The following is a 23869-nucleotide window of genomic DNA, read 5'->3' on the forward strand; positions in this document are numbered from 1 at the left end:
TAGAAATAAATACTGAATTATGTATAGTTTAGTCAAATTTTGTATAAAACTATGTCATGCGATAAAAGAGTGCTATAAAATTATATGCCTTTTCTAAGCAAGAATTATATTTCAGTTAATTCCTGGCTTTATTATCCATCAAACAGATGAATAAGAGACATAATCACAATTTAGTGGGATAAACAAGTACTGCAGCAAACGAGTTCCTTAACCATTCATCAAGGTTCAAACACAATAGACAAGCTCATGCAAATCTGGACTATCTGGTCGGTTACTCATAGAAGGAAGTTGATATGGTTAAATTATCAGTTCAGTGCTTGCCACTTGTGGCAGTGTTAAACATCTTAATTCACATAATCATGGAAAATGATGAATTCACTACATACACAGTTACAATGACAGAGATGCATATAGATAAAGCTCATCTAATTTCTTCTAACACTACGCATTGACATCAATTGTACAAATCCCTTGTAGTTTTATCCTAAGAGTCTTCTCAAGATACGTGTCAAACTTTTGATATTTGCACAAGAAAAACTTGCTCTGATTCCTTGGGAACTTGATACAACTCGCATTGATCTCCTTGCTGCAGGTTGTTTGCTCTGGCAAAAGCTCTCCAGCCACTAGTAAAGCCTATAAACTTGAAGCTTTCATGATACAACACCGGCCATAATCTCATGGATGGATCCTTAAGGATTATAACTTTCCTTTCATGTCTCTTCAAACGAGTCGGCAAGCTTTTGGGCAGCTCCTGCATGAGTAATACAGAAAATCAAGTAGGGAAATAGAAAACAAGAGCAGAAACATTAAGCAAAGAATTTATATGAGTTGACCGAATATCTATTCAAGCTGTCATTAGTGTAATTTAGTGTTCTATTTACAGGAAATGCATGATCCTGCAGTTCTTTTATCTGTCTCAATGTTGCATCCTTAATCTTAATTCGTGCTCTTGGGCATCCTGATCCTCACTTCCAGTTTTTTTAATTACTACCTATAGAAATGGGATTCACTGCCCAAAATCAGCAACAACACGAGTTCATACAAACTGGAAAAATACAATGAGGCATACTGATGACAGAAGTCATGTTTGTTGTTAAGAGAACTGTGTCAAGTGTTCTTTAAATGATTATAAGAGTATTGAAGGAAAACATCACCAATTTTATCAGTAAAGGAAACAAGAGTGTTGTTCTGGTCTGCACATATCCATCGGATGCGCGATAGTGCATCATTCATGTCATGCAAATGGCTCAGATAGAAAAGTAGGTGGACCCCTTCACTAATGGCTCATATGCAAAACATGTACTAGGAGAAGCAATCGAGAATGCCGTGATTGATATTAGAAGGTCGTTGACATTACATGGCCTAGTAAAATTGTAAATAGGTACTTGTCTCTTGTGATTGATGTATCGACTTTGAGATATGCAAACTAACAATAGGATGCTTTGCAATGCTATGCTAAGGCCTCCATGTGACCTATTGCACCACAAATATGAAATATGCATTACAGCCTCAAATGCCACAACTCTTGATTCACTCCCTGTAACACTATCATCATCTACAACCTTTTTTATTGCACCAATTATGGTGCCAACGCCTCAATCCACACACACATTCATGTGGGTGGCTTGTATAACACGGCTTTCCCTTTTGCGGGCTGCTCCTCATCAAGGCCTGAGAGTGTCGATCTTCGCTTGGGCCCACCGAAGCGACGAGACCTTGAAAGCTGCTACCTTGTTTCCTTAAGTCTTAACTCCTCCAAATCCCAACCAACTATTATTACTAGTGGAAGGGCTGAGAATAGATATCGAGTTAAGATCAGGAAAATATTATCAAAATGCATATGGAACATTACATACATTTTCTTGAACATGCATTGGATAATGTTCTTAAACAGATTCTGATAACTGCTGAATGTAAGAACTAAAAGTTGAAAAAAAAAATTCTCTTGGAGCGCTCGTGCAGCGCGCACCCTTCTCTCTCTCTCTCACCAGCACGCGATGGGGCAGCGGCGATTATTTTCGGCCAAATCCAGATCTGTTTTAGATTTGGATTTTTCTTTACAAATCAAACCCTAAATCCTCTCTTTTTGATTGACCACAGCCTTCTTCCCTTTTTTTCATCTCCATCTCCCTCTTTTTTCTTTACCGTAGAGGTCACAACGTGGGATCAAACCACCGGAGCATCACCGGAGCAATTGTAGACCACTATGCGACTCGTCGATAAGCTCTTTTCCACCCTGTAAATTTAATTTAAGTTTAATAGGGTGAGTTAGAAATACCTAATTTGTGAGGTTTTGGCTTCGTCAGCGAATCACGTCGCCCACGGCTTTCAGGTCATTGCCGCTCCATCAATGGAAGCTTCATGTCGTTGGCCTCGTGCCATGAATGTTCACCTTTGGAGCCCTCATAGCTCCAGTCATTGTCGGCCATAGATGGAAGCCCTCCTCGCCGGTCACCATACAGTGACCACCGACGTCTCCCTCCCTCTCGTTGACCCCCCCTCGGGATGAAGAAGGCAGACTTGCGCAACCCAAGTCTCACTTTCTTCTTTTAAGTTATCGGATTTGGGTCGGGTTGGATTCAAATCCAAGGGACCCGACCCGAATCAGTCAACTTAATTGGATTGGGCTATCCATTTAAGTGAGTGGTTGGGTGGGCTGCGGGCCAATTGCGGTCTAGCCCAACCAATTGGGTTTGTTTTGGCCCAAATAGATAATATGTTTAATTTTTAAATTTTAGAAATCTTAATATTATTTAATTTTAAAAAGTTATTATTATTTATTATTAAAGGTGATGATTTTTAGCACGTGAACCAGAGATTAGAAATTTCAATTGTTTTACCTAAATTCAGGTGAGTGGGTTCACTCACATATTTATCCATATTGCATCTCGTACTTTTTATCTGACTATTTATTTTTCTCTATGCAAATTATTTATTATATTTTCTGTGTGCAATTTAAATTTTTATAATTCTATGCGCAAAAATATAAAATTCAATGCATTCCTATACTTCATGCAAATTGCAAAATTTAGTTGAAAAAATATGACTGGTGTTTGGTATGACTTACAGAACAGTCTCGGCTTGCGATTTTTCGTGATAACTCAAGTCTATCTTAAGTCCAGGGGAAAGTCCTATTTCAGATCACTGCGTTGACTTTCTTAGGTGACGCTGGTGGGGTTAGAAAACAGTCCCAAGATAAATCAAAAGACTTTCTGAAGTGACTCTAATCTCTTTTAACAGTTAGTGAAAAAGACAGAGTGCGTTTGTCGAACCCAGAAACAAAAAAAAAAATTTAGGGGTTGAGAGAAGAGGGTGCACGTGCTCTGCACGTGCAGCCGCTCCCCTCTCCCTCTCCAGCATGCGACGAGGCGCTGATAAAAGGGGATTTCATCTAATCCGAATCGGATTAGATTTAATCCTCTTCTAATCTATAAATTAAACCATAATCCTCTCTCTCCTCAACCCCCTCCCCCAGCCTTCTTCTCTTTCACCGTTTTCTTTCTTTTCTCACCGTCGGAGTCGTCGCTGTGGGATCGGATCGCCGGAGCATCGCCGGAGGAAATTGGGACCACCACACTCCTCCTCACTGAGCCCTATCTCATCCCTCTAGTTTAATTTAAATTTAAAGGGGTAAATCGAAAATACCTAAAATTGGGGTTCTCGGCTTCTTCGGCAAATCAGGCCGGCCGGCGGCTTCGGGTCGCAACGGCATCGTCACCGAAGGCTTCGTGCTCCAAGCCCGGTGTCGGCGATATCTTCTAGGGAGCCCTCGTGGCTCCAATCGACGTCGGCCTCAGCGTCGGCCGTCAGTGGGTGGGTTCTCCTCCACCACGAGAGAGAGAGAGAGAGAGAGAGAGAGAGAGAGAGAGAGAGAGAGAGAGAGAGAGGGAGCCGGTCGTGACCCGCCGCCGGCGACCACTCTCTCTAGCTTTCTCCCTTTCTCGTGTCGGACGCGAGAAGAGAGAAGGGATGGGTTGGGCTCGGGTTTGACCCGAGCCAACCCCCTTTTCTTTTAAATTCGGATTGGGTTCGGGTTCGGGTTTGGATTTCGGATCCACAGACCCGACCCGAACCAATTAAATTGGATGGGCTGTGGGCTAAACCGCAGCCTAATCCATTTTCTTGGCTGGGCCTTGGCCCAACCCGATTTGTTTCTTTTGGCTGGGCTTTGGCCCAGCCCGATTAGCCTTAGTTTTGGAATGGGCCGGGCCAGCAGTAACCCAGCCCAATCCAATGGGTGGGTTAAACCCATTTTAGTTTTCCTTTTAGTTTTATTTTTTTTTAATTTTAGAAATATTGATATTATTCAAATTAAAAATTTGAATATTATTTATTATTTAAGGTGGTGATTTCTAGTACGTGAGCTAGAGATTTGAGATTTCAGTTGTCTTGCCTAGACTCAGGTGAGTGGGTTCACTCACATGTTTATTTTATTGTATTTCGTATTTTTATCAGACCATGTAAATTTTCTGTGTGCAAATTATTTATTTCACCCTTATGTGTAAAAATTAAATTGCTGCAAATTTTGTGTGCAAATCTATTTATTTCATCCGTACGTGCAAAAATTTAATTGTTTTATTTTCTGTGTGCATTTAATTATTATATTCAGTGCATCACCATACTTCGTGCAAATATTAAAATTTGTGAAAAGAAAAATGAGACTAGTATTGATACAACTTAGAGAACAGTCCCGGTATAAATCGTTTGCAATTTTCCGTGGTGACTCAAGTCTATTTGGAAGTCCAGGGGAAAGTCCTAAATTAGATCACTGCGGTGACTTTCTTAGGTGACTCTGGCGGGGTTAGGGAACAGTCCTAGGATGAATGAGAAAAATTCCTAGTGACTCTAACTTCTCTCAACGGTTAGAGGAAAAGACAGAGTGTGTTAATCACAGGATGATACCCTCTGATGACCCTAACCGGATCAGCTATGGAGAAAAGTTCCGAGCGTCATCTCGAGGTGACTTCTAGTTGATGTGGATCCACAGGGATTAGACCCATTGAGACATATGACAGTATAAAGATCAAAAGATGTTAATATGTTGAAAACGTGCAAGGTTATAAGTTGTAACATCTCTCTCTATTGTTATCATTGTTATTATTTAAATAGCATGCCTATTGCATATTGTGATGGATATTGTTGCTTTAGTTTAATTTATTCAGTATTAATATGAATTAAAATTTATTTGGTTAGTGAGTGGATTCCACTCACTGAGCTATAGTTGTTGGCTCATGGGTTCTATTATTTTTTTATTTATTTCAGGTAATAGTCAGCGGGGCGACTGAGCGAGATGTACCCGGACTCCACCTCCACTTAGGATTCACCTATTTACCTTTCCGCTCTTTTGATTTTATGTTTTAGATTAGACATTTTATTTACTTAGTTTAGAGGCTCAAAAACATTAACATTATTTTATATTTTTATTGCAATTAGTTATAAAATTTAATAAAGCACATTCTCATTTAATTTATTATTTTTGCCATCGTACACTTTAGAGAGTATTAATAAGGCTTCGTGCATCTCAAGCATATTGAGATGCATGGCCAGTCATGATTCCTATTTTGGGTCGTGACAATGTTGGTATCAGAGCCTAAAAATTGTGTTATCCTAAATCACCCTTAGAGTTGTGTGTGGAGGTCCGGTGGCATCAGCTCAGGTTCGTGATGAAATATTTATTATATTCAGTAAAATTATTCTTATTTTATTTATAAATCTTGAAGAGGCAATATGTATACGCGTCGTCGTCGACAAGGAGTTGCGGCCCAGAGTTTATCTCCTGACAGGAGTAGGGAGCAAGAGCCGGCTCCTGCTCAAGCGCCAGCTTTTGCATCTACTGCTATTCCTGGTTCGGGATCGGAAACTGCTCCTACACCTGCCCAGATCCCCACTCTCCCCCCGGTTCACGCTACTCATACAGTGGTGTCAGTGCTTTAGACCCTTCTTCAGACCGTTGGAGGACAGCCATCGCAAACTCCGGCTACATCAGAGTCAAGGCCCCTTAGTCTAGATAGGGGTACAGTGTTTGGAAAGTTTTTGAAGGCATCTCCACCTACCTTTAGAGGGACCACTGATCTGATTGAAGCAGAGGCATGGCTGCTGCGAATCGAGAAGATATTACGAGTATTGGATTGTTCAGAGGATCAAAAGGTTGCTTTGACGACCTATATGTTTGAGGATCGGGCAGAGCATTGGTGGCAGATGATTGAGCGCCAGTACGTTGGACAAGAGAAGGAGCTAACTTAGGGAAACTTTAAAAGGATTTTCTTCGAGAAATACTATCCTCGGGCATTAGAGAAAAAGAAGCATGATGAGTTCTTTGAGCTGAGATAGAGAGGCATGTTAGTGGTGGATTTTGAGGCGAGGTTCACCGAGCTGTTGCGATTTGTTCCACATATAGCGGCGAGCAAGGAAGAGAAAGTTAGCTTCTTCGAGGGTAAGTTGCAGCCAGCCATCAGAGATAGAATATCACTATTCCAGTGTCAGACGCTTCCAGAAATGGTGTCTAAGGCACTCCTCGCCGAGAGAAACATTGGGGAGCTTCGCCAAGAACGAGAACAGCAGCATCCACAGAAGAAGCCGAGGAGGTACCAGGAGCAAAACAGAGGTGGTCAATTGTCTGGACAGCCCTTGAGGGTCGGGAGTGGACCAAACCCTTATGGGGGAGGTCCCAAACAGAGTCAGCCTAAAAATTGTACGAGGTGTGGACACTCACATTCGTCTAGTGTTGGGTGTAATGGAGTACCACGAAGCTGCTACAACTGTGGGAGACCCGGCCACTTAGCGAGAGATTGCAGAGCACCACGTGGGGGATGGCGTCCGACTTCTCAGCAGAATCAATAGCATCGACCGTCCCAGTCTAGCACAGTGAACAATAGGCCTCCAGCAAGTAGCGAAAATCCAGGAGCGAGACCAGAAAATAAAGAAAGAATTTATACCTTGACCCAGGAAGAGGCTGAGCACTCACCATCCGTGGTGCAAGGTACTTTATCTATTTCTTCCATACTAGCTAAAGTCTTTTTTGACTCTGGAGCCTCTCATTCTTTTGGTTCACCTGATTTTCTCTCCTTATTACCTATTGCACCTGAGTTTATGGAATCATATTTAGCAGTAACTACACCCATAGGGAGGACCATACTTTTAAATCTTATCTACAGATCTTGTTTAGTAGAGATAGACAGTCAGAAACTTCCAGTAGATCTTATTTGTCTAGACATGCATGATTTTGATGTTATACTGGGTATGGATTGACTATCTGCACATCATGCTATAGTGGATTGTAGAATGAAAAGGGTTACATTTTCTATCCCGGAGAAGCTAGAATTTTTCTTCCAGGGTGAGCGAAAGATTCCTACGACCAGTATTATCTCAGCACTTCAAGCAAATCGATTAATGAAGAAAGGATGCCCAGGCTTTTTATCATCAGTAGTGGGCGTGGAGCGTGCAGAGTAGGAGATTCATGAACTTCAAGTGGTAAATAAATTTCCAGATGTTTTTCCTGAAGATCTACCTGGTCTTCCACCTGATAGAGAGATAGACTTCACCATAGATCTGCTCCCTGGCACTAAACCAATATCAAAGGCACCCTACAGGATGGCACCAGCAGAACTTAGAGAGTTGCAGACCCAACTTCAAGAGTTGCTGGATTTGGGTTTTATTCGTCCGAGTGTATCACCTTGGGGAGCACCAGTTTTGTTTGTAAAGAAGAAAGATGGATCGATGCGTCTCTGCATTGATTATCGGGAGTTAAATAAAATCACTGTGAAGAATAGGTATCCACTACCCCGGATTGATGATCTTTTTGATCAATTGCAAGGCTCTCAGGTATTCTCAAAAATCGATTTGAGGTCTAGTTATCACCAATTGAAGATAAGGAATGAAGATATTGCAAAGACAGCATTTAGGACTCGCTATGGCCATTATGAGTTCTTAGTGATGCCTTTTGGTCTTACAAATGCACCTGCAGCTTTTATGGACTTAATGAATCGGATCTTCAAAACCTTCTTGGACCAGTTTGTTGTGATATTCATTGATGATATATTGATCTATTCTAAGAGCAAAGAAAAGCATGAGGAACATCTGAGAACAATACTTCAAACTCTTCGTGAGGAAAAGCTTTTGCCAAATTTAAGAAGTGTGAGTTTTGATTGGATGAGGTGGCGTTCTTAGGACATATAATCAGCAAGGATGGAATCAAGGTGGATCAAAAGAAGATCGAGGTTGTTAGCAAATGGCAGAGGCCTACTTCAGTATCTGAAGTACGCAATTTTCTTGGATTGGCAGGCTACTATAGAAGGTTTGTGGAGGGATTTTCACGGATTGCCTTGCCACTTACTCACCTCACCAAAAAGGGGGTGAAATTTGAGTGGTCAGATAATTGTGAAAATAGCTTCCAAGTACTCAAGCAGAGATTGATTTCAGCTCCTATCCTTTCACTTCCGACAGAGGGCGGTAACTTTGTAATTTACAGTGATGCATCCCGACAGGGTCTCAGTTGTGTTTTGATGCAGCATGGAAAGGTGATAGCTTATGCATCTAGACAACTTAAGATTCATGAGAAGAACTATCCTACTCATGATCTTGAGTTGGCTGCAGTGGTTTTTGCACTAAAGATTTGGCGTCACTATCTTTATGGAGAATCTTGTGAAATTTTCACTAATCACAAGAGCCTCAAGTATATTTTCACTCAGAAAGAACTTAATTTAAGGCAGCGCAGGTGGCTAGAATTAATCAAGGATTATGATGTTAGTATCAATTACCATCCCGAGAAGGCAAATGTGGTAGCCGATGCTTTGAGCAGGAAATCATCAGAGGGCCACTTATCAGCACTTACTTGTCAGCAGTGTATTATTGAAGAATTCAGACGCTTGAAGATTGAAGTAACATCAAATCCAGAGAGAGTAGCTATTTGTAGCCGGCTAGTGGTCAAACCTACACTTTTAGATCGCATCCAGGCTGCTCAATTAGAGGATCCCAACCTTAAGAAGATCTTGGAAGGATTAGAAAAAGGAGAAACTCCTGGCTATTCGAGATCAGATGAAGGACTAGTCAAGTACCAGAATCGAGTCTGCGTCCCAGCTAGTGAGGAGTTAAAGAATGAAATTATGTCAGAGGCTCACAGTTCAGGATTCAGTATCCACCCAGGCAGCACAAAAATGTATAGAAATCCACCCAACCACTTAATAGGAGAAGGCCAGACTCAGGTTGCCCGAGTCTGTCTTCTCCAAGCCGAAGAGAGAGAGAGAGAGAGAGAGAGAGAGAGAGAAAAAGAAAGGAAAAGATAGAGAGGAAGAGAGAGAGAGGAAGACGTCGGCAGCCACCGTGGCAACGGTTCGCCGGCCGCACCCTCAGCTCACTAACACCCACACAGTGCCGTTGTCCTCGTGAGATGGAGGAGAACCCGCGAACGGTGATCGATCCCATGGCCGACGGCGACCGGAGCCACGAGGGCTCCAATGGTGAACGCCCACGGCACGAGGCCAACGGCAAGATGCTTCCAGATGGAGCGGTAGCGACCTGAAGCCGCCGGCCGGCCTAATTTGCCGACGAAGCCAAAGAACCCCCAAATTAGGTATTTTTAATTTACTTAATTAAATTGAAATTAAACTTGAGGGGTGGGAGAGGGCTTACTAAGGAGGGGTGTGATGGTCACAATTTTTTTCGGCGATGCTCCGACGGGCCAAACCCACGTCGCGATTCCGACGATAAGGAAGAAGGAAACGAAGGAGAAGAAGAAAAGGGAAAAGGAGGCTGGGAGGGGGGGTTGAGGAGAGAGAGAATTAGGGTTTTTATTTATAGGGCAAAGATCCAAATCTGAAACAGATTTGGATTCGGCCGATCTCCTGCACCTCGTCGCATGCCGGAGAGGGAGAGGGGAGAGGCTACACGTGCACTCTCCTCTCTCAACCCCTAATTATTTTTTTTGTTTTGTTTTGTTTTTTTTCTAGTTCTTACATATATCATGTTAATCTATTAGCTCTACCAGGGCAAAGTCTCCAACTACTGTAAGGGCTGTGATCCCTTTTCTGACTACTTCACCATTAGTCATTTCTTAGCCTTCTTATCCATGCATGCATAAAATTGCTTGCCTACATATCACACCTAACATCTACAATTTAATCAATCGCACATTCAGAATTTAGAAGTGAAAGAATCAGGTGCTTATAATCATATTTAATTGCTGTCTTAATGTAAATGTATTTCTAAGGAATGGCAACTTGAAAAGGCCATGGATGATGTTTCATATAGAAGTGTTTCCCGAACATCATTTCAGTATATCGTAATTTTGTGAAATCTGTACTCCCTAGGTCTTCCCAATTCTCTATATTTCTTCTTTTTTAAAATTTCTTTGTTAGAACCCATATCTCAAAGCTAAAATGGCCAAAATTGATGAAACTGTTTGAATAGACTCCTCAAGAAATTGAGACCAAATTTTTGGCATCTCAAAGAAGATCGATAAACCTGTAAAAGGAGCATAAATGGTGCACCACAAATGCAGTAGCATCTTACTGGTCCTTCGTACACGAACATTTCTTGATGCTCAATGCAGATCCAGGAACAATAACAATAGCAATTACAGATGGAAGAGAGCAGTATGGTGTCTAAGAAATCTGACTCTTAAGTATGAAATTTTTTAGCAAACTATCTGACATCATGTTCTTCCATGAACTCTAGGGGAGATACCACAAGTGCCAAAATAGGAATCTAAGGAACACCTACATGACAATTTCACCCAATGCTTGTATAAGTTATGATACTTTTGCTTTTGATTTACCATGAGTTATCCCTCCTGACATAGCTGCATTCACTATCAGCCTAGACTTTAAAGAGAGAGCGCCGAGGCAAAGGATCAATGACAATGTGGTCGTGCACCATGGTTCCACTTATCAAACAAAATAGACTGCAAGAACATCCTCTTAATCCTCGAAACACAACCATCAAAAGGTGAATAAAAGTAAAAATATTTGTTTATGAATCTATAATCATCTCAAGTGCATGTTCCATTCTGTGGGATCACCACCTAGATTAGCTGTCTCCCGCCAAACATAAACTCCAACACATCAGTATCCCTTTCTGAACTCCAGCTTAGTACTTTACAGGCTCCTCCAATCCTGCAATAGAGTACTAACTTTAATTGTTTGGTGTTCTATAAGTTACAAACTTTCTCCCTTCATCTATCCTTTTCTTATCAACTAGGCTTAAATTAGAGCTTGGGAATAGATGAACGCATCCGAATGTAATCACTAATATGTTTTGAACAACTCTAAAAGCATTTCTTGTCAACCTTAAAGTTTAGTTTCAAAATGTTGTGAAATCTACACTCACTAGGCTGACAATGAAGTTATTGAAACTTTACCTGTCGATTTTCAATATTTCACCAAATTACTTGTTTAAACGGACTTCTAAGTTATACCAGAGGGGTAGACTAACGATGGTCATGTCGACCGTCACATGGCATGAGGGGTGTCACACGGCACCCCTCCTAGCAGCGATCTGTTCGCTGTCGAGCTTCCATCGCTGCCAACCCTGCCATCGTCACCACCCATCGTCTGGAGAGCTCGGTTGATGAAGACGTCGTCGTGTCCCAGGCGGGGATGCCCTAGCCCCATCTTTCATCTCCAGCAGTGAACGACGACAGCGAGCGCGACAACGAGATCGAAGAGTGAAGCGTCGCTAGCCTCCCTCATCTTTTTCTCTCCCTCTCTTGCAACACGGCCGACAAGTACCGCAGCACGTGGTGTGCCGTGCCATGCCGGCCGGTAGTCGACAAGGGTTGTGCCATGGCACAGCCATCCATAGGGTGGACATTGTCTAATCAAGTTAAGTATTCAGACTTGTAATCAAGTTTTGACTGTGTCTCAAATGCACATAATCCACTAACGTTAATATGTAAAAACCTTAGATCCCTTCAAAATAGAGTTCGAACAGATTTTCAATAGATTATCTTAAAGTTCTAGAAATGCTCCTATAGTGTGGTTCCATAACTTCTGCAAAAGTGCCTATGCAAGTTCACCTCATCAAACTTCATCCAACTACATTTGGCACCAAATATTTCTCAAAGCAATCAAAGTCACTAGATCATACGGGCCAATGTGGCAATCACCAAGCCTTTGACGATTGAATATGAAATGAATAGTTACAGTTAGCATATTTTCCCTTCTTATACACAGTAACTGAAAGTTCATGGAACAATCAACATAAGACTAGTTATTTTGTTGATAATCGATTATTTACCATGTAAACTAAGCAGGTGTTTTATAACTTTATTAATATGTTAGTTTTAAACTTTTATTATCACTTCTCATTTTCTTACCTTGATTCCCATTTTTTTCGCAGCCAACTGCCTTTTGATTAGTCATTCAAATTAATCTTTCATCTGTCTCTTTGGTTCAACTGTATCTTAGCACTGAAGACAAGTCACAGAAATAAAAATTGTCATCTTTTTCCATGTTGTAAATGGATTATTCCTCGGTTGCATGAGCCATAATTTTATTGGTGAGATCATCTTTTTCTGCAATATTCAAAACTATCAGACGCTCCAAACTCTATTTTCTTTCTAACATTATTTCTCAGAGGAAGATATGTATAAAGCAGTTAGATCATCCCCAAAAAGTTCAATCATATTTGAGTTTGTTCAGTTGTGTAGTTTGAACCTTGTCTTTTAATCTTCTCATTCCATCATCTTGAGATGTTAGATTTAGTGTTTCATTTAATTTGCTGATGGAGATGATATTCATGCAAGAAGTTTGGTTTACTTTCTAAGAGCAACTTGCTCAAAAACCTCATCCCAAAACAAAATCTAAAAGAAAATAATGACTAATATGTTTCAACGAAAGTTTATACCGAGTAAAATAATCCAACTAAATAAAAAGAGCAAAGTTTAAGTAGGAAACAAAGTGCAAAAAAGAAAGATTCTGCAAGCGACACTATAATCCACTCCCAGGTTCTCATCAAAAGTTCTATATCTTCCAAAAATCAGTCCACCAACTTAACTAGCTAAACAAACATCCAACTAACATAACTCGTGAAAAGTGAAAACATCATTTGAAAGATATCAGGAAATCCAAAAATTGTTCCTATATTGATATAGTAGAACTGTAAAATTACAGTCTCGTACGTAGCATAGTTTGTTAAAATGCTAAATATAGATACTTTAACAAATAAAAGGATAATGAAACATGCTAATGAAGTACTAAAAAAATTTTGGTTACTTCAATAAATAATGATGAGTGATGTATATATATTGACCATTGGCGCATCCCCACCCAACCTGCAAAACCCAGCTGACCTGTTCCACCCTAACCCATACTAACAATACAGTAGGTAAAAATTTATATGAGAAGGGGAACCACCAGCAATAGATATACATCCATGAGATTTCATGAGGATGTCATGTTTAATCCAATTCACTAACATTTACATTAAATCATTACAAATATTCAACTTAATTTAAGCAGGCATTTACATTTTGAGTCAGCTAAAAGGAATTGATAATAATCATAGTACTGTCTAGTAACATTGAGCAAATTTAATTGTCCCTCATTTTGAAGATTTTAATTTGGCCCAACTTGATATATCATCTAGCAATGCATACAGTAAATCAACTTTAGGACAAGTTGTTTTGAGCATATATCTAATTATATTACGACCTTTGTCAACAATTATTTGCAGCGTATATACGCAGTTTGCTGGAAAAAGATCTCTATTTCTGAGGTCATGGAATTATTTGATTTTTATTGACGAAAAAAAAGGAAGTATTTTTCCTGCAGTTCAACATAATGAGATATAAGTTCAGTCATGCTGTAGGATTTCTTGGAGATTCACTTACAAGCCAGGACTTAGCAGTGGAAGATAACGAGAAACTGAAGTTGATCGACTTTGGCAGAGGATAGTCATCAAAATCCAAAACTTCAGTCTTTACAACTCCAAAAGTTTTCGCATCCAAAGTGGGACTGGATTTCTTCTCATCTTCTTCTCGGTAGACATTAGGCACTATTCCTATCACAATAAGAAGCATCCTTATAATAAAATTTACAGAAGGAACAGAGCATATAAATTTGAAACTTCCTTTAGCTTAACATGAAGCTTGACTAAGGCTAGGCTCAAATCACCTGATTCACATGTATCTCCTTGCTTGATATCTATACCAGCAATATCCTGTTGGGCACTCCTAATGCTTCCAACTGAGGGAGTATCTTCCTTCGAACGGAGTTCCAAGATAGTCCCTGACAATATAGTTCTCTCCTATTAGGACTTTACTCAATCAAGATAATATATAAACAATATGCAAGAAACTTCAAGATGACTGCAGAATATTACTAACATTAAGAAGATCAGGTTGGAAGCTCCGCACTGATTGCCTAAGAAGAGATGAGAAATCACCTTTTTCATCTTTACAGCAATCTAAGATTTGTTTAATGCATGGTTCTTCAGCTATTTTTTCACATCGTAAAGATGTTTGATCAGGAATTGTTGCACTTCTGTTAAAGAATGCATTTTCAGCCTTTTTATCTGAGCAACAACCTGCAGGGGACATTTTGCTTGCTTCAGGTTCATCTACTACATTCTCATTAACAATATCATGTGTCCCTTTCTCCGGGACAAACAACATGTGAGACATCTTCTCTGGTTCAATCAAATTTTGCCTTTCATCTAGAATGTCTGAAGCATTTATTTTACCATCAAGCATCTCAATATCATGGTTTTTAAAATTAGCCTTTTTGCGTTTAGCCTGCATTTGCATCAGATTTGTGTCAGACCTTTTTGGTACTTCATGGTGGCCTATTACAGGCAGATCACCCTTCTCAAGAGGGCATGTGAAGATGGCCAAATCAGATTTAGGCTTATCAATGATCTCAAACTCTGTGCATTCAGCTTCAGTTGCAGTCTGGGGTCTTCCATGACTATTTCCATCCATCATATGTCCATCTTTATCATCAGGACAGCACTTAGTTATAACTCTCTCTGAATCTAAAAAATCTAGATGTTGGATTGAGATCATTTTGTCCTTGTTCTCTGAATCTTCGTGAAGTTCATGTTCTTCTGGGAAATCTTGAGGAGAAACTTGCTCACTTTCCTGTTCCATCATGCAATTGTTATCAACCATGTGGAATTTTTCTTCAGAGAACCTTTCGACAACAGTTTCTAGGGATGCGCAATCACCATCATTATAACCAAGTCTTCTTGGTGTATTTGAATCTTCCTCCATAACTTTAACAACTAACTTAGTTTCAACAATTTCAACATCAGGCAAAAAGAAAGGAGGATTGCCTTTCATGTCAGTGCTGTTTTTTCCTGGATCTTCACCTAAAAGGTAGCAAGCACCTTCTACGTTTTCAGAACTTTCACTTCCTTTAGGCTGATGCAAGCTTTTGGAAACTAAATCGACTTTTTCCCTTTTCTTCCTACGAATGTCACCTGTGTCTTTCTCACCAAAATATACTCGTTCACAGGCACTTATGCCAAATATACGCACAGAAAATAATGAGCTGCTAATCTGTTGAAATATCAGGAGCTCTCCAGTTATGATGGAATGAGCCAACACAAAATCACACCATCCCTGTTGAAAAGCCAAAGAACCATCTATCATAGAGACCTTAACCTTTGAACAGGTCCCATCTAAATCTTCAAGATACACATTCTGGTCAACTAAACCATCCAAATTGTGGGCAAATTTAGGTGGTATGAACTGCATAACAATAAAAAGAAGGGTTAATAGGATTGCAAGAAGATAAGGAAAGAAAGCAGAGTCATCAAGATATTTGGAGTAGATGGTATATGCAAAGAGAAAAGAAGAAATCATCATAGAGCACTTTTAGTAGTCATTGTAGCAGGAATGGGCATGAGCGCGCATGGAAAATAAGCAGAAACTGATAAGATTGTTAAATAATCAACTATTTTGATAAAGATATTACAAAAATTATCATTCTTCAGAAGATAGCACACCCGCATAGGCATTATTAGGCTATCTAACTGTTCCGGAGAATCCTCTGTTCAAGATAGCAGAAGCAGTCCCATGGACTTGAAGACCAAATATACCATTTTGTACTCTATTCGAGAATAGAGAAATCATATCCATTAAAAAGGCAACTCTAGAGTTCACAAAAATTATAACAACTGTACTTTGAAACAAATGGCATTTAGCAAAAGATTTTTCCGTTCTACCATCAAACCAAAAGAAACTAAGAACAAAGAAATAGAGCAGAGAGAAGAAAGGCAATACCATAACATCTCTAAAATTGCCAAGCATGATCTTAAAGAAGGAGAGTGAAGTCGAACAAGGAGAACAAGAAATGCCCTCTTTCCCATCAATCTTCAAGCACTTCCGCTTTCCACCGGTCATCTTTCTTCCTGGATCTTATCCCTCTCTCCTCTTCTCAACAATCCTCTCTAAAACCCTAGCAAAACCCACACCTCAAATCCCAACTTCTCCATTCTGAGTGGAAGAAGAGACCAAGAAAACGGCCGGACACGATTCTCCCGTGCAATGTGATGATCTTTAAGGCTCCAGAATCCCCACCCCCTCTCTTAAACCCTAGCAAAACCCACATTTCCTATCTGGGCTCTCTCTCTTCTTCCACGATTAACCCTCAAGATGGAAACTTTCCACTTTGGGTGGCAGAAAGTGGCAGAGGAGACCAGTAAATCCGGCAGGATATGATTCTATTGTGCGATATGATTGATGATCTCCATTAATTCCTTCTTTTTCTTTCGTTTCGACGGGTCAGTAGAGCAGTTGGAAGATGATTTGTTTTCCCAAAAGTATGCTATACGGAGAAATATTTCCACCGCACTTTCCAAACTATTTATAAGACAGACAACGATTTTGCCTCAATTAATCACTACACCAATAATCTAAAAACTGTATTAAATCATCGTACAAAGACCAAAGCACTATTGCAGGCGAGTTTTTGACCAAACTACCCCTCTTCCAATTTTCTTTTATCAAAATAGACTACTCCTTAAAATTATTATGAAACTGAGTCTAAGTTACTATAGTCATAACAAAAATCCTGAATTAATTAGCATTTTATCCTTAAGAAAAAATATTGATCAGTTCAACATTTTATCCTTAAGAAAAAACGCCGACCAATTCAACATTTTATCCTTAAGAAAAAACGCTAATAAAGGGTGCTAATCAAATAAAGAGACTAGTCATTTCTGATAGATAAATTAAACATATGGATTAATCATCCTAAAAAATGAGGTACATCTAATCGCATATTATGCAAGATTGTCGTGCCATATGCTTTACATATTTTGACCTCATGATCTTCTAATGTAGAGTGATATGTTTCGACACTATAGTGGAGGGCGTGAATTAGAGTGTTCATACTAGGAATATTGTTTTATATTATTTTGTTCTTTTATTTATATTTTCTATCTTAATTTTCTTTTCTTTCCTTATTTTTTTTCTTAGAGAAGTAAAAATATTTTAGTGTCCTATTGTATGGCTAGAAACATAGTCTCATGAGTATTTCCTTTTTTATGTTTTATTTTTATTTTTATTAAAATATTGAGAATTGGTTGATGTCCTAATTAAACGGATGTCACTGAATGTCAAATGTGAAAATACTGAATACTCATATAATATAAGCCTTTTGAACAGTAAGCATAATTTTATTAGCATCTATTAGCCGTCTTCTTCATTTATATATTTTTCTAAATTTTTATTTTTCTTTCTTTATATTCTCATATGCCATCAAAGTTTTCTTATTCATTTATATTTTTTTCTAAGTTTTTGATCAATTTACTATAACTTGCAAAACTTATTATCAATCTACTCTAGTTTTCAAACTTTTGGCTAAACTATTATACTTATTATCAAGTGAGTTGCCATAGGCTATTTTAAATAAATTACTATTAGAGAAAATAATTAATAAAATCATTCTATCCAGCAGCAATTTACTATTAATGTAGGATAATAAAACGCTTTCTCCAAAAGAAATTGTATTAAAGCTATATTACTATGTAAATTACTTTTCGAGTCAATAATTTAGTTTGAAATTTTATTTGCTATAGTAGTCATTTAAAAATGATTAATTGGTTAAATTCATTTAGGGATTACAAGTTTTGAAGAAATTTATAAGGCTTCAAATACTTATAAATATCCCATTTGTTCATGAGAAAAACAATAACATAAAATTCCAAGTTTTTTTTTTTGATAAAAAGAGTATATTTTGTATTAAGTTAGTAACTGGGTACAAAAGTCTCCACTAGAATCGGAGACCAAAAATTGAACAAGTTCAGAAGAAAATTTTCCTTTTTTCGCAAGTCAATCTACAGCTATATTAGCTTGGCGAGATATGTAAGTAGCTTTGCAATTTTCAAAATTGCAAGTTAGGATTTTAATGTCATCAATGATAGAGCTAAGAGACCATGGAGGTTGTCGACCATTTTGCAGAATGTCGATTAGAATCTTTGAGTCTGACTCGAGTTAGACTTTAGAGTATTCTCTCTGCACTATACAGATTATAGTTTTTCATTACGGTGGCTTTAGTAGTGAGCGCCGATTTATAGGGTCCACATCTGCACTATGTAAGGATAGGCTTACCATCAGCCTATCAGAGTATGAACCCAGTTCCACCCACTTCTACTTTGTTCACAAAAGAGCCATCACAATTGGCTTTGACCTATCTAAGTGGTGGAGGGTCTCATTGAGCAGATGTAGAGTGGGGGTTAGGCTTCATCTTTTCGACATATAGAATCTGATGATATTCATTAGTAAGCGATATAGTTCAATTCTATACTTTTCGAATTTCGTCTATTTCACCAGAGAAAATAATTTTATTTTTCATCTTCTAAATTTGCCACATAAGCACCGCATAACAACCTTGAACCTAGGTCTTGTTCGGATCTAATAATAACATACTACCCAATTACAACAAAAAACCATACGACCATCTCTTTTCAAGTCAGACATTATTATTAAGGTGTGCTTTTAAAATGTCCCAGAGAGATGAGGTCATGTCACACTCAAAGAAGAGATGGTCTATGGTTTCTGTTGTATTAGAGCAAATGGGGCACTTATCGTCCATCTCAATCCTAATGTGAGAAAGATAAGCTTTGGTCGGCAAGCGGCCCCAAGCCATTTTCCATAAGAAAATTTTGATTTTGAGTGAGATCGAAAGAGATTAAATTTTTCTCCAACCATCCATTGATTGGAGAACTTAAAAGGAGTTTTAAGAAATTTATAAAAAGACTTAGACGAGGAATAGCTGATGGGGTGAAACTTCTAGATCGAAGTGTCTTCTAGATTGTGCATAGGGAGGTTGATACTAAGAATTGAGTCAATGTAATCAGTGTTAAATATAGTAGTAATGATATTATAGTCCCATTAGCCATTTAGAATGAGTCAGACACATAAGTAGTCGAGTGTCTAAATTGCATGTTGATGAAAGTTAGCCATCTATCAAGTGACAGAGGACCCAGCCATGAGTCCTTCCATATATTAGTGGTTTGATCATTTCTAAAAAGATTCACAAAGCCTCATTTGAGATCATTTAGCGTGAAAATGATCAGACGCCAATTGATAGAGCACTTTTTAGGTTTCTTTGATTCTCACAGGTGTGGAATGTCATATCAAGCGATAAGAATTTTAAACTAGAGACCATACTCACCATTGAGCAAGCGTTGGATGTTCTTTGCCATGATAGAAATACGAGTAGTACGTAAATCCTTAATAGCTAGACCGCCTTGACTATTTGGTTTGGTGATTTGATCCCATCCCACTAAATGAAGATCTTTAGCTGAGGTATTCCTTTCCCAAAAGAAATTACGGGCTAACTTAGCTATGCAGTCGACTATAACAAGAAGGGTCTAGGTAAAAGACATCAAATATTTTAGCATGGAGTTAAGGACCGAATTAATAAGTACAATTCGTCCTGCTTGAGTTAAACAAGACTTTTTTCGACCAGCCAGCTTACAATTAACTCTAGATAATTGTTTTGACTATCTTTATCTTTCAATTTTCTCTTATATATTATTTTACTCGAATTGGAGGAGTGCGGTTATCATAGAGAAGTGTTGAAGGACTGTGCTATTCGACGACGTATGAATAATATTCTGGGTTGTACCTTAGAGGAAAGAGAGGCGAGTAACTCTGCATAGATATATAAATAAATATATCATTAATAGTTACCAAAGATAACAAAAAAGGAAAACTTATATAGAATAAATAAATAGATCATTAAAATGGAAGTGGATTCTCTAATATAGAAAATTCCTACAACAATCGATAAATCTTTAAAATCCATAATGAAACCTAAATAAAAGACAACAATGAAAGATTAACTTCATAACAAAAATACAATATTATATTCAAATATTAATCCCCTATAAATATAATTACTCTACATATCATAGTGTAGTCTCATCAAACACTTATGAGACTCTCATAGGTATTCAACATTTTAAGAAAAAATCCTCGTATTGTGTATCAGCCCTTTGGTGTATAACATAATCTGTTTTGATATATAAATATACATGAGCATGGCTCCATGGGTTTGATCCATTCGGCTTGCTTTTTGACGATTTGAATCAATGATGATTTATTAAACTAGATTTGGTTGAGCTTCAATTATAAAGCTCGATTTATATTAGTAAGTAAAACTCTATTGTAGCACGACTGAAAAGAATTAATATAATATTTAGTAATATTTAAAACTTATAACTTATAACCCTAATTTATTATGCTTATCATCGTAGTCAGTATTTTGTCATAATCTCATTTTTATACGAAATTATATTTTTTGTATCACTCTTTTTATTATTTTCATATATATATATATATTATATTTAGGATAAATATAAAATTTTAAGTAAGAATGGAAGATGAAAATTCACCTGATAAATATCTAAAAACTATTCCAAAGGTATTGAAAGTGATGATAAAAATGCTACGCATCTCATTTGAAATATCATTTAAAAAAATATCATACTAGTAATCAATATGACATAAACCAATCTTGCTATTGAAGCAAATATAGATGGGACAACATCTACTAAAAAATATAAATTTACTTATAGCAATATTTTTATTCATTATCTATGGTGTGCATTCTTTCACTATTGTTGAAGAATGATGTTTCAAATATTAACTAAGTATTGTATGACCATAATTTAAACAAGTGAATATATTTACAACTAAAAAAAAGATATGAGTTTTTGTATTTTAAGTTTACAAGATTCTGAATAAAAAATGACTTGTTTCATGCAGTTTTCTCTCATATAAGTTTCCACAAATACTTGACGGATGTCTCATTTTTAATAAAATGAAACACAACATCATCTAACTATTGAAGGATGCTAGCGATCGTCTTTTGATCTAGCTTCTTCCAATCATCATTCGGCAAGTCTTTAGGCTTGTTTTCACCCCCTTCAATTAGTGTGTACAAATCTTTGCAGTAAAAAAAATCTTTCATCATAAGCTTTTATATTATCCAATTATTTCTATTGAGAGAAATTATCCTATTCCTAATGCTTGAATCTATTTCGATGTGCATAATAAAAATTCTAACCAAGGCTCTGATACCGCTTGTTAAGTAAATAAACCTTCAATAAGCTTTTATATTATCCAATTATTTCTATTGAGAGAAATTATCCTATTCCTAATGTTTGAATCTATTTCAATGTGCATAATAGAAATTCTAACCAAGGCTCTGATACCGCTTGTTAAGTAAATAAACCTTCATTGCCTATGCACAATCGAATAAGAGACACTAATTTATAGGTTGCTAAATGAACCTTCATTAAGTAAAAACCCAAATTGGGAAAAAAAAATACGGGGCCTTGCCCTAGCAAACATTTTCACTATGTATAGGGAGATATAAATCTTTTCTAGATAACACTAAAGGCAAGTATATATGCTTCTTAAAAAAAGAAAATTATTTTTTGAGCTATAATTTCATTATTAGATAGAACATCAAAAGAGAAATGATGAGTGGAAAGATCTCATCAACCAATGGTAGAAAACAAGAGGTGCATGAACCTTTAGAGAGAGCAAAAAATGACCGCGAGAAGTATATGAACACTGGCGTCGAAATTCCCTTCAAGGTAGCAAGATCACCTCCAATGACATTTTCTTCTTCTACTACCTATTTGACAAAATTTTTTTTCTCTATTTCCTCATTCTACACATGCATCATCTCATTTTTTTATATGTCATAATTCTCTTATCCACTATATCATGATAGATTTGAAAGATGAGCATATTTATAAATTTGTCGTTTGAGCTAATTCAGACCAATCTCATTAGACTCAAGCTTAGCTTATAAGAGGATCAAACATAACAAACTCCCCCTCCAGCTCATAAATCGAAAGCACCAGTGCGATACCTCAGTCATACCAGCTATGCGCTTACATAACACATGCTTCTCCTTTAATAGATGCTTTATCTTCATATCCGATGCATTTTCGTCGGTGTGGATTTTCTCAATATAGAATAATTTTCTCTCAAACATATCTCAGATTCAATAATATCTCACATTGATATACTTAGTACGACAATAAAAACTTGCATACTTGTATAGGTGGATGACACTTTGACTATTACAAAAGATAAAATACTTATTTTGTTTCAACCCAAGTTGACCAACAAATCTCTTCATCCAAAATAACTGTTTGCAAGCTTTGGTAGCAGCAATGAATTTTGCTTCTGTAATAGATAAGACTACACACTTTTGCAACCTAAATTGTTATGAAATGGCTCCCCCTACAAAAGTAACCAAGAAACCTAAAGTAGACTTCCGTGAGTCAACATCTCCGGCCATATCCAAATCCATGTAATCTTCTAATAAGGGATTATCTTCTCCAAAAGATAAACACATATTAGATGACCTTTTAAGATATCTAAGAATCTATTTTACCATTGCCTAATACTCTTTTAATATATTTGAGAGATATTCACTAACAACGCCAATTGTATATGCAATGTCGGGCCTTGTGCATAACATGGTGTACATCAAACTTCCAACGGTAGAAGCATAAATAATTTTCTTCATTTCAGTCTTCTCTTCTTGTTTTGAAGGATTTTGCTTAGCACTTAATTTGAGATGAGGTGCAAATGGTGATCTAACGAATTTTGTGGTGTGTATCCTAAATTTTTTTAGCACTTTTTCAATATATATCTTTCTTATGACAACCATGGTTTCCTAGCTTTTCGGTCATGGGAGATTTCCATGCCCAAAATTTATTTCGCTGGTCCTAAGTCCTTCATAGCAAAAGACTTGCTCAACTCTTACATTATCTTAAGTTACATGAATATTTGAATTTCTCATTATCATTACAATTTGTGTGCATACTTAGTTTTCATATTTTTATTTAGTTTATAAACTCAATTTACCTCTCATCTCGGATTGCTTAGTCAGGCCAATAAGAATTACTAATTTGTCTTCTACTCTTCGTGTGAAGCCCAAAAATTGTTAATGAATAAATTCGGGCTCTATTTTTTTTTTTTTTTTTTTTTTTTTTTGCATGACTTAAGTAGAGATGCTTATTAGATACTTGAATTTGCTAGTTTTGTTTTTCCCTTTTCTGAAATATTTTAGATGTGAATTTAATAGTATGGATGCATGTATTGTCAAATTGTATTTGAGCACATACCGTTTAACGGATTGCCAATTTCTAATGCTAGTGGGTCGATGGGTCGGGCAACTGGACCCGGGCCCAATTGTATGGTGGGTCCGGTGTGGGTCGAGCTACAAGATGTGTAATTATTTCGGGTCGGATGGAGCTCGGGTCTATCAGAAATAATCGGGCTCGGAATTAGATCCGATCCGAACCAGACCGGGCCCAACCAATGCTCAGGTCTATATGTATAATCCCTGACCCGTTGACCATTAACACCAGCAGCCGCTACTCTATTCCTCTCTGA

The 23869-nt window shown here is 37.6% G+C and overlaps 1 protein-coding gene across 4 annotated transcripts; it reads right to left on the reverse strand.

The window, feature by feature from the left end:
* Positions 1-278: 278 nt before the first annotated feature.
* On the reverse strand, positions 279-16767 carry LOC140798200 (B3 domain-containing protein Os02g0598200-like). Of its 4 annotated transcripts, none has more exons than XR_012110801.1 (5): positions 16220-16474; positions 14321-15685; positions 14109-14222; positions 13826-13995; positions 279-751 (listed from the first exon to the last, which is right to left on the reverse strand). XR_012110801.1 is itself a non-coding variant. In XM_073151966.1 (5 exons), the coding sequence occupies exons 1-5, from the start codon at positions 16337-16339 to the stop codon at positions 509-511; spliced, it is 1953 nt and encodes a 650-aa protein (XP_073008067.1). In that variant the 5' UTR covers positions 16340-16767; the 3' UTR covers positions 279-508. The 4 variants fall into 4 exon arrangements, 3 of the variants coding, with proteins under 3 accessions (XP_073008067.1, XP_073008068.1, XP_073008069.1); XM_073151966.1 differs by having other exon boundaries at positions 14380-15685; positions 16220-16767; XM_073151967.1 differs by having other exon boundaries at positions 13826-13989; positions 14380-15685.
* Between the last annotated feature and the right edge of the window lie 7102 nt (positions 16768-23869).

This window comes from Typha latifolia, chromosome 11 (genome assembly GCF_019914945.1).
Source record: "Typha latifolia isolate L0001 chromosome 11, TyphaL0001v2, whole genome shotgun sequence".
Classification (NCBI taxonomy): domain Eukaryota; kingdom Viridiplantae; phylum Streptophyta; class Magnoliopsida; order Poales; family Typhaceae; genus Typha; species Typha latifolia.

Bases quoted from the DNA above. Each gene is read 5' to 3' on its own strand.
- LOC140798200 (XM_073151966.1), bottom strand. From the start codon at position 16,339: ATGACCGGTGGAAAGCGGAAGTGCTTGAAGATTGATGGGAAAGAGGGC. The intron at 14,223-14,379 runs GTGATTTCTCAT...CTATATTGTCAG, and splicing joins TTGCTGTAAAGATGAAAAAG to GGACTATCTTGGAACTCCGT. The intron at 13,996-14,108 runs GTGATTTGAGCC...TTATTGTGATAG, and splicing joins AGGAGATACATGTGAATCAG to GAATAGTGCCTAATGTCTAC.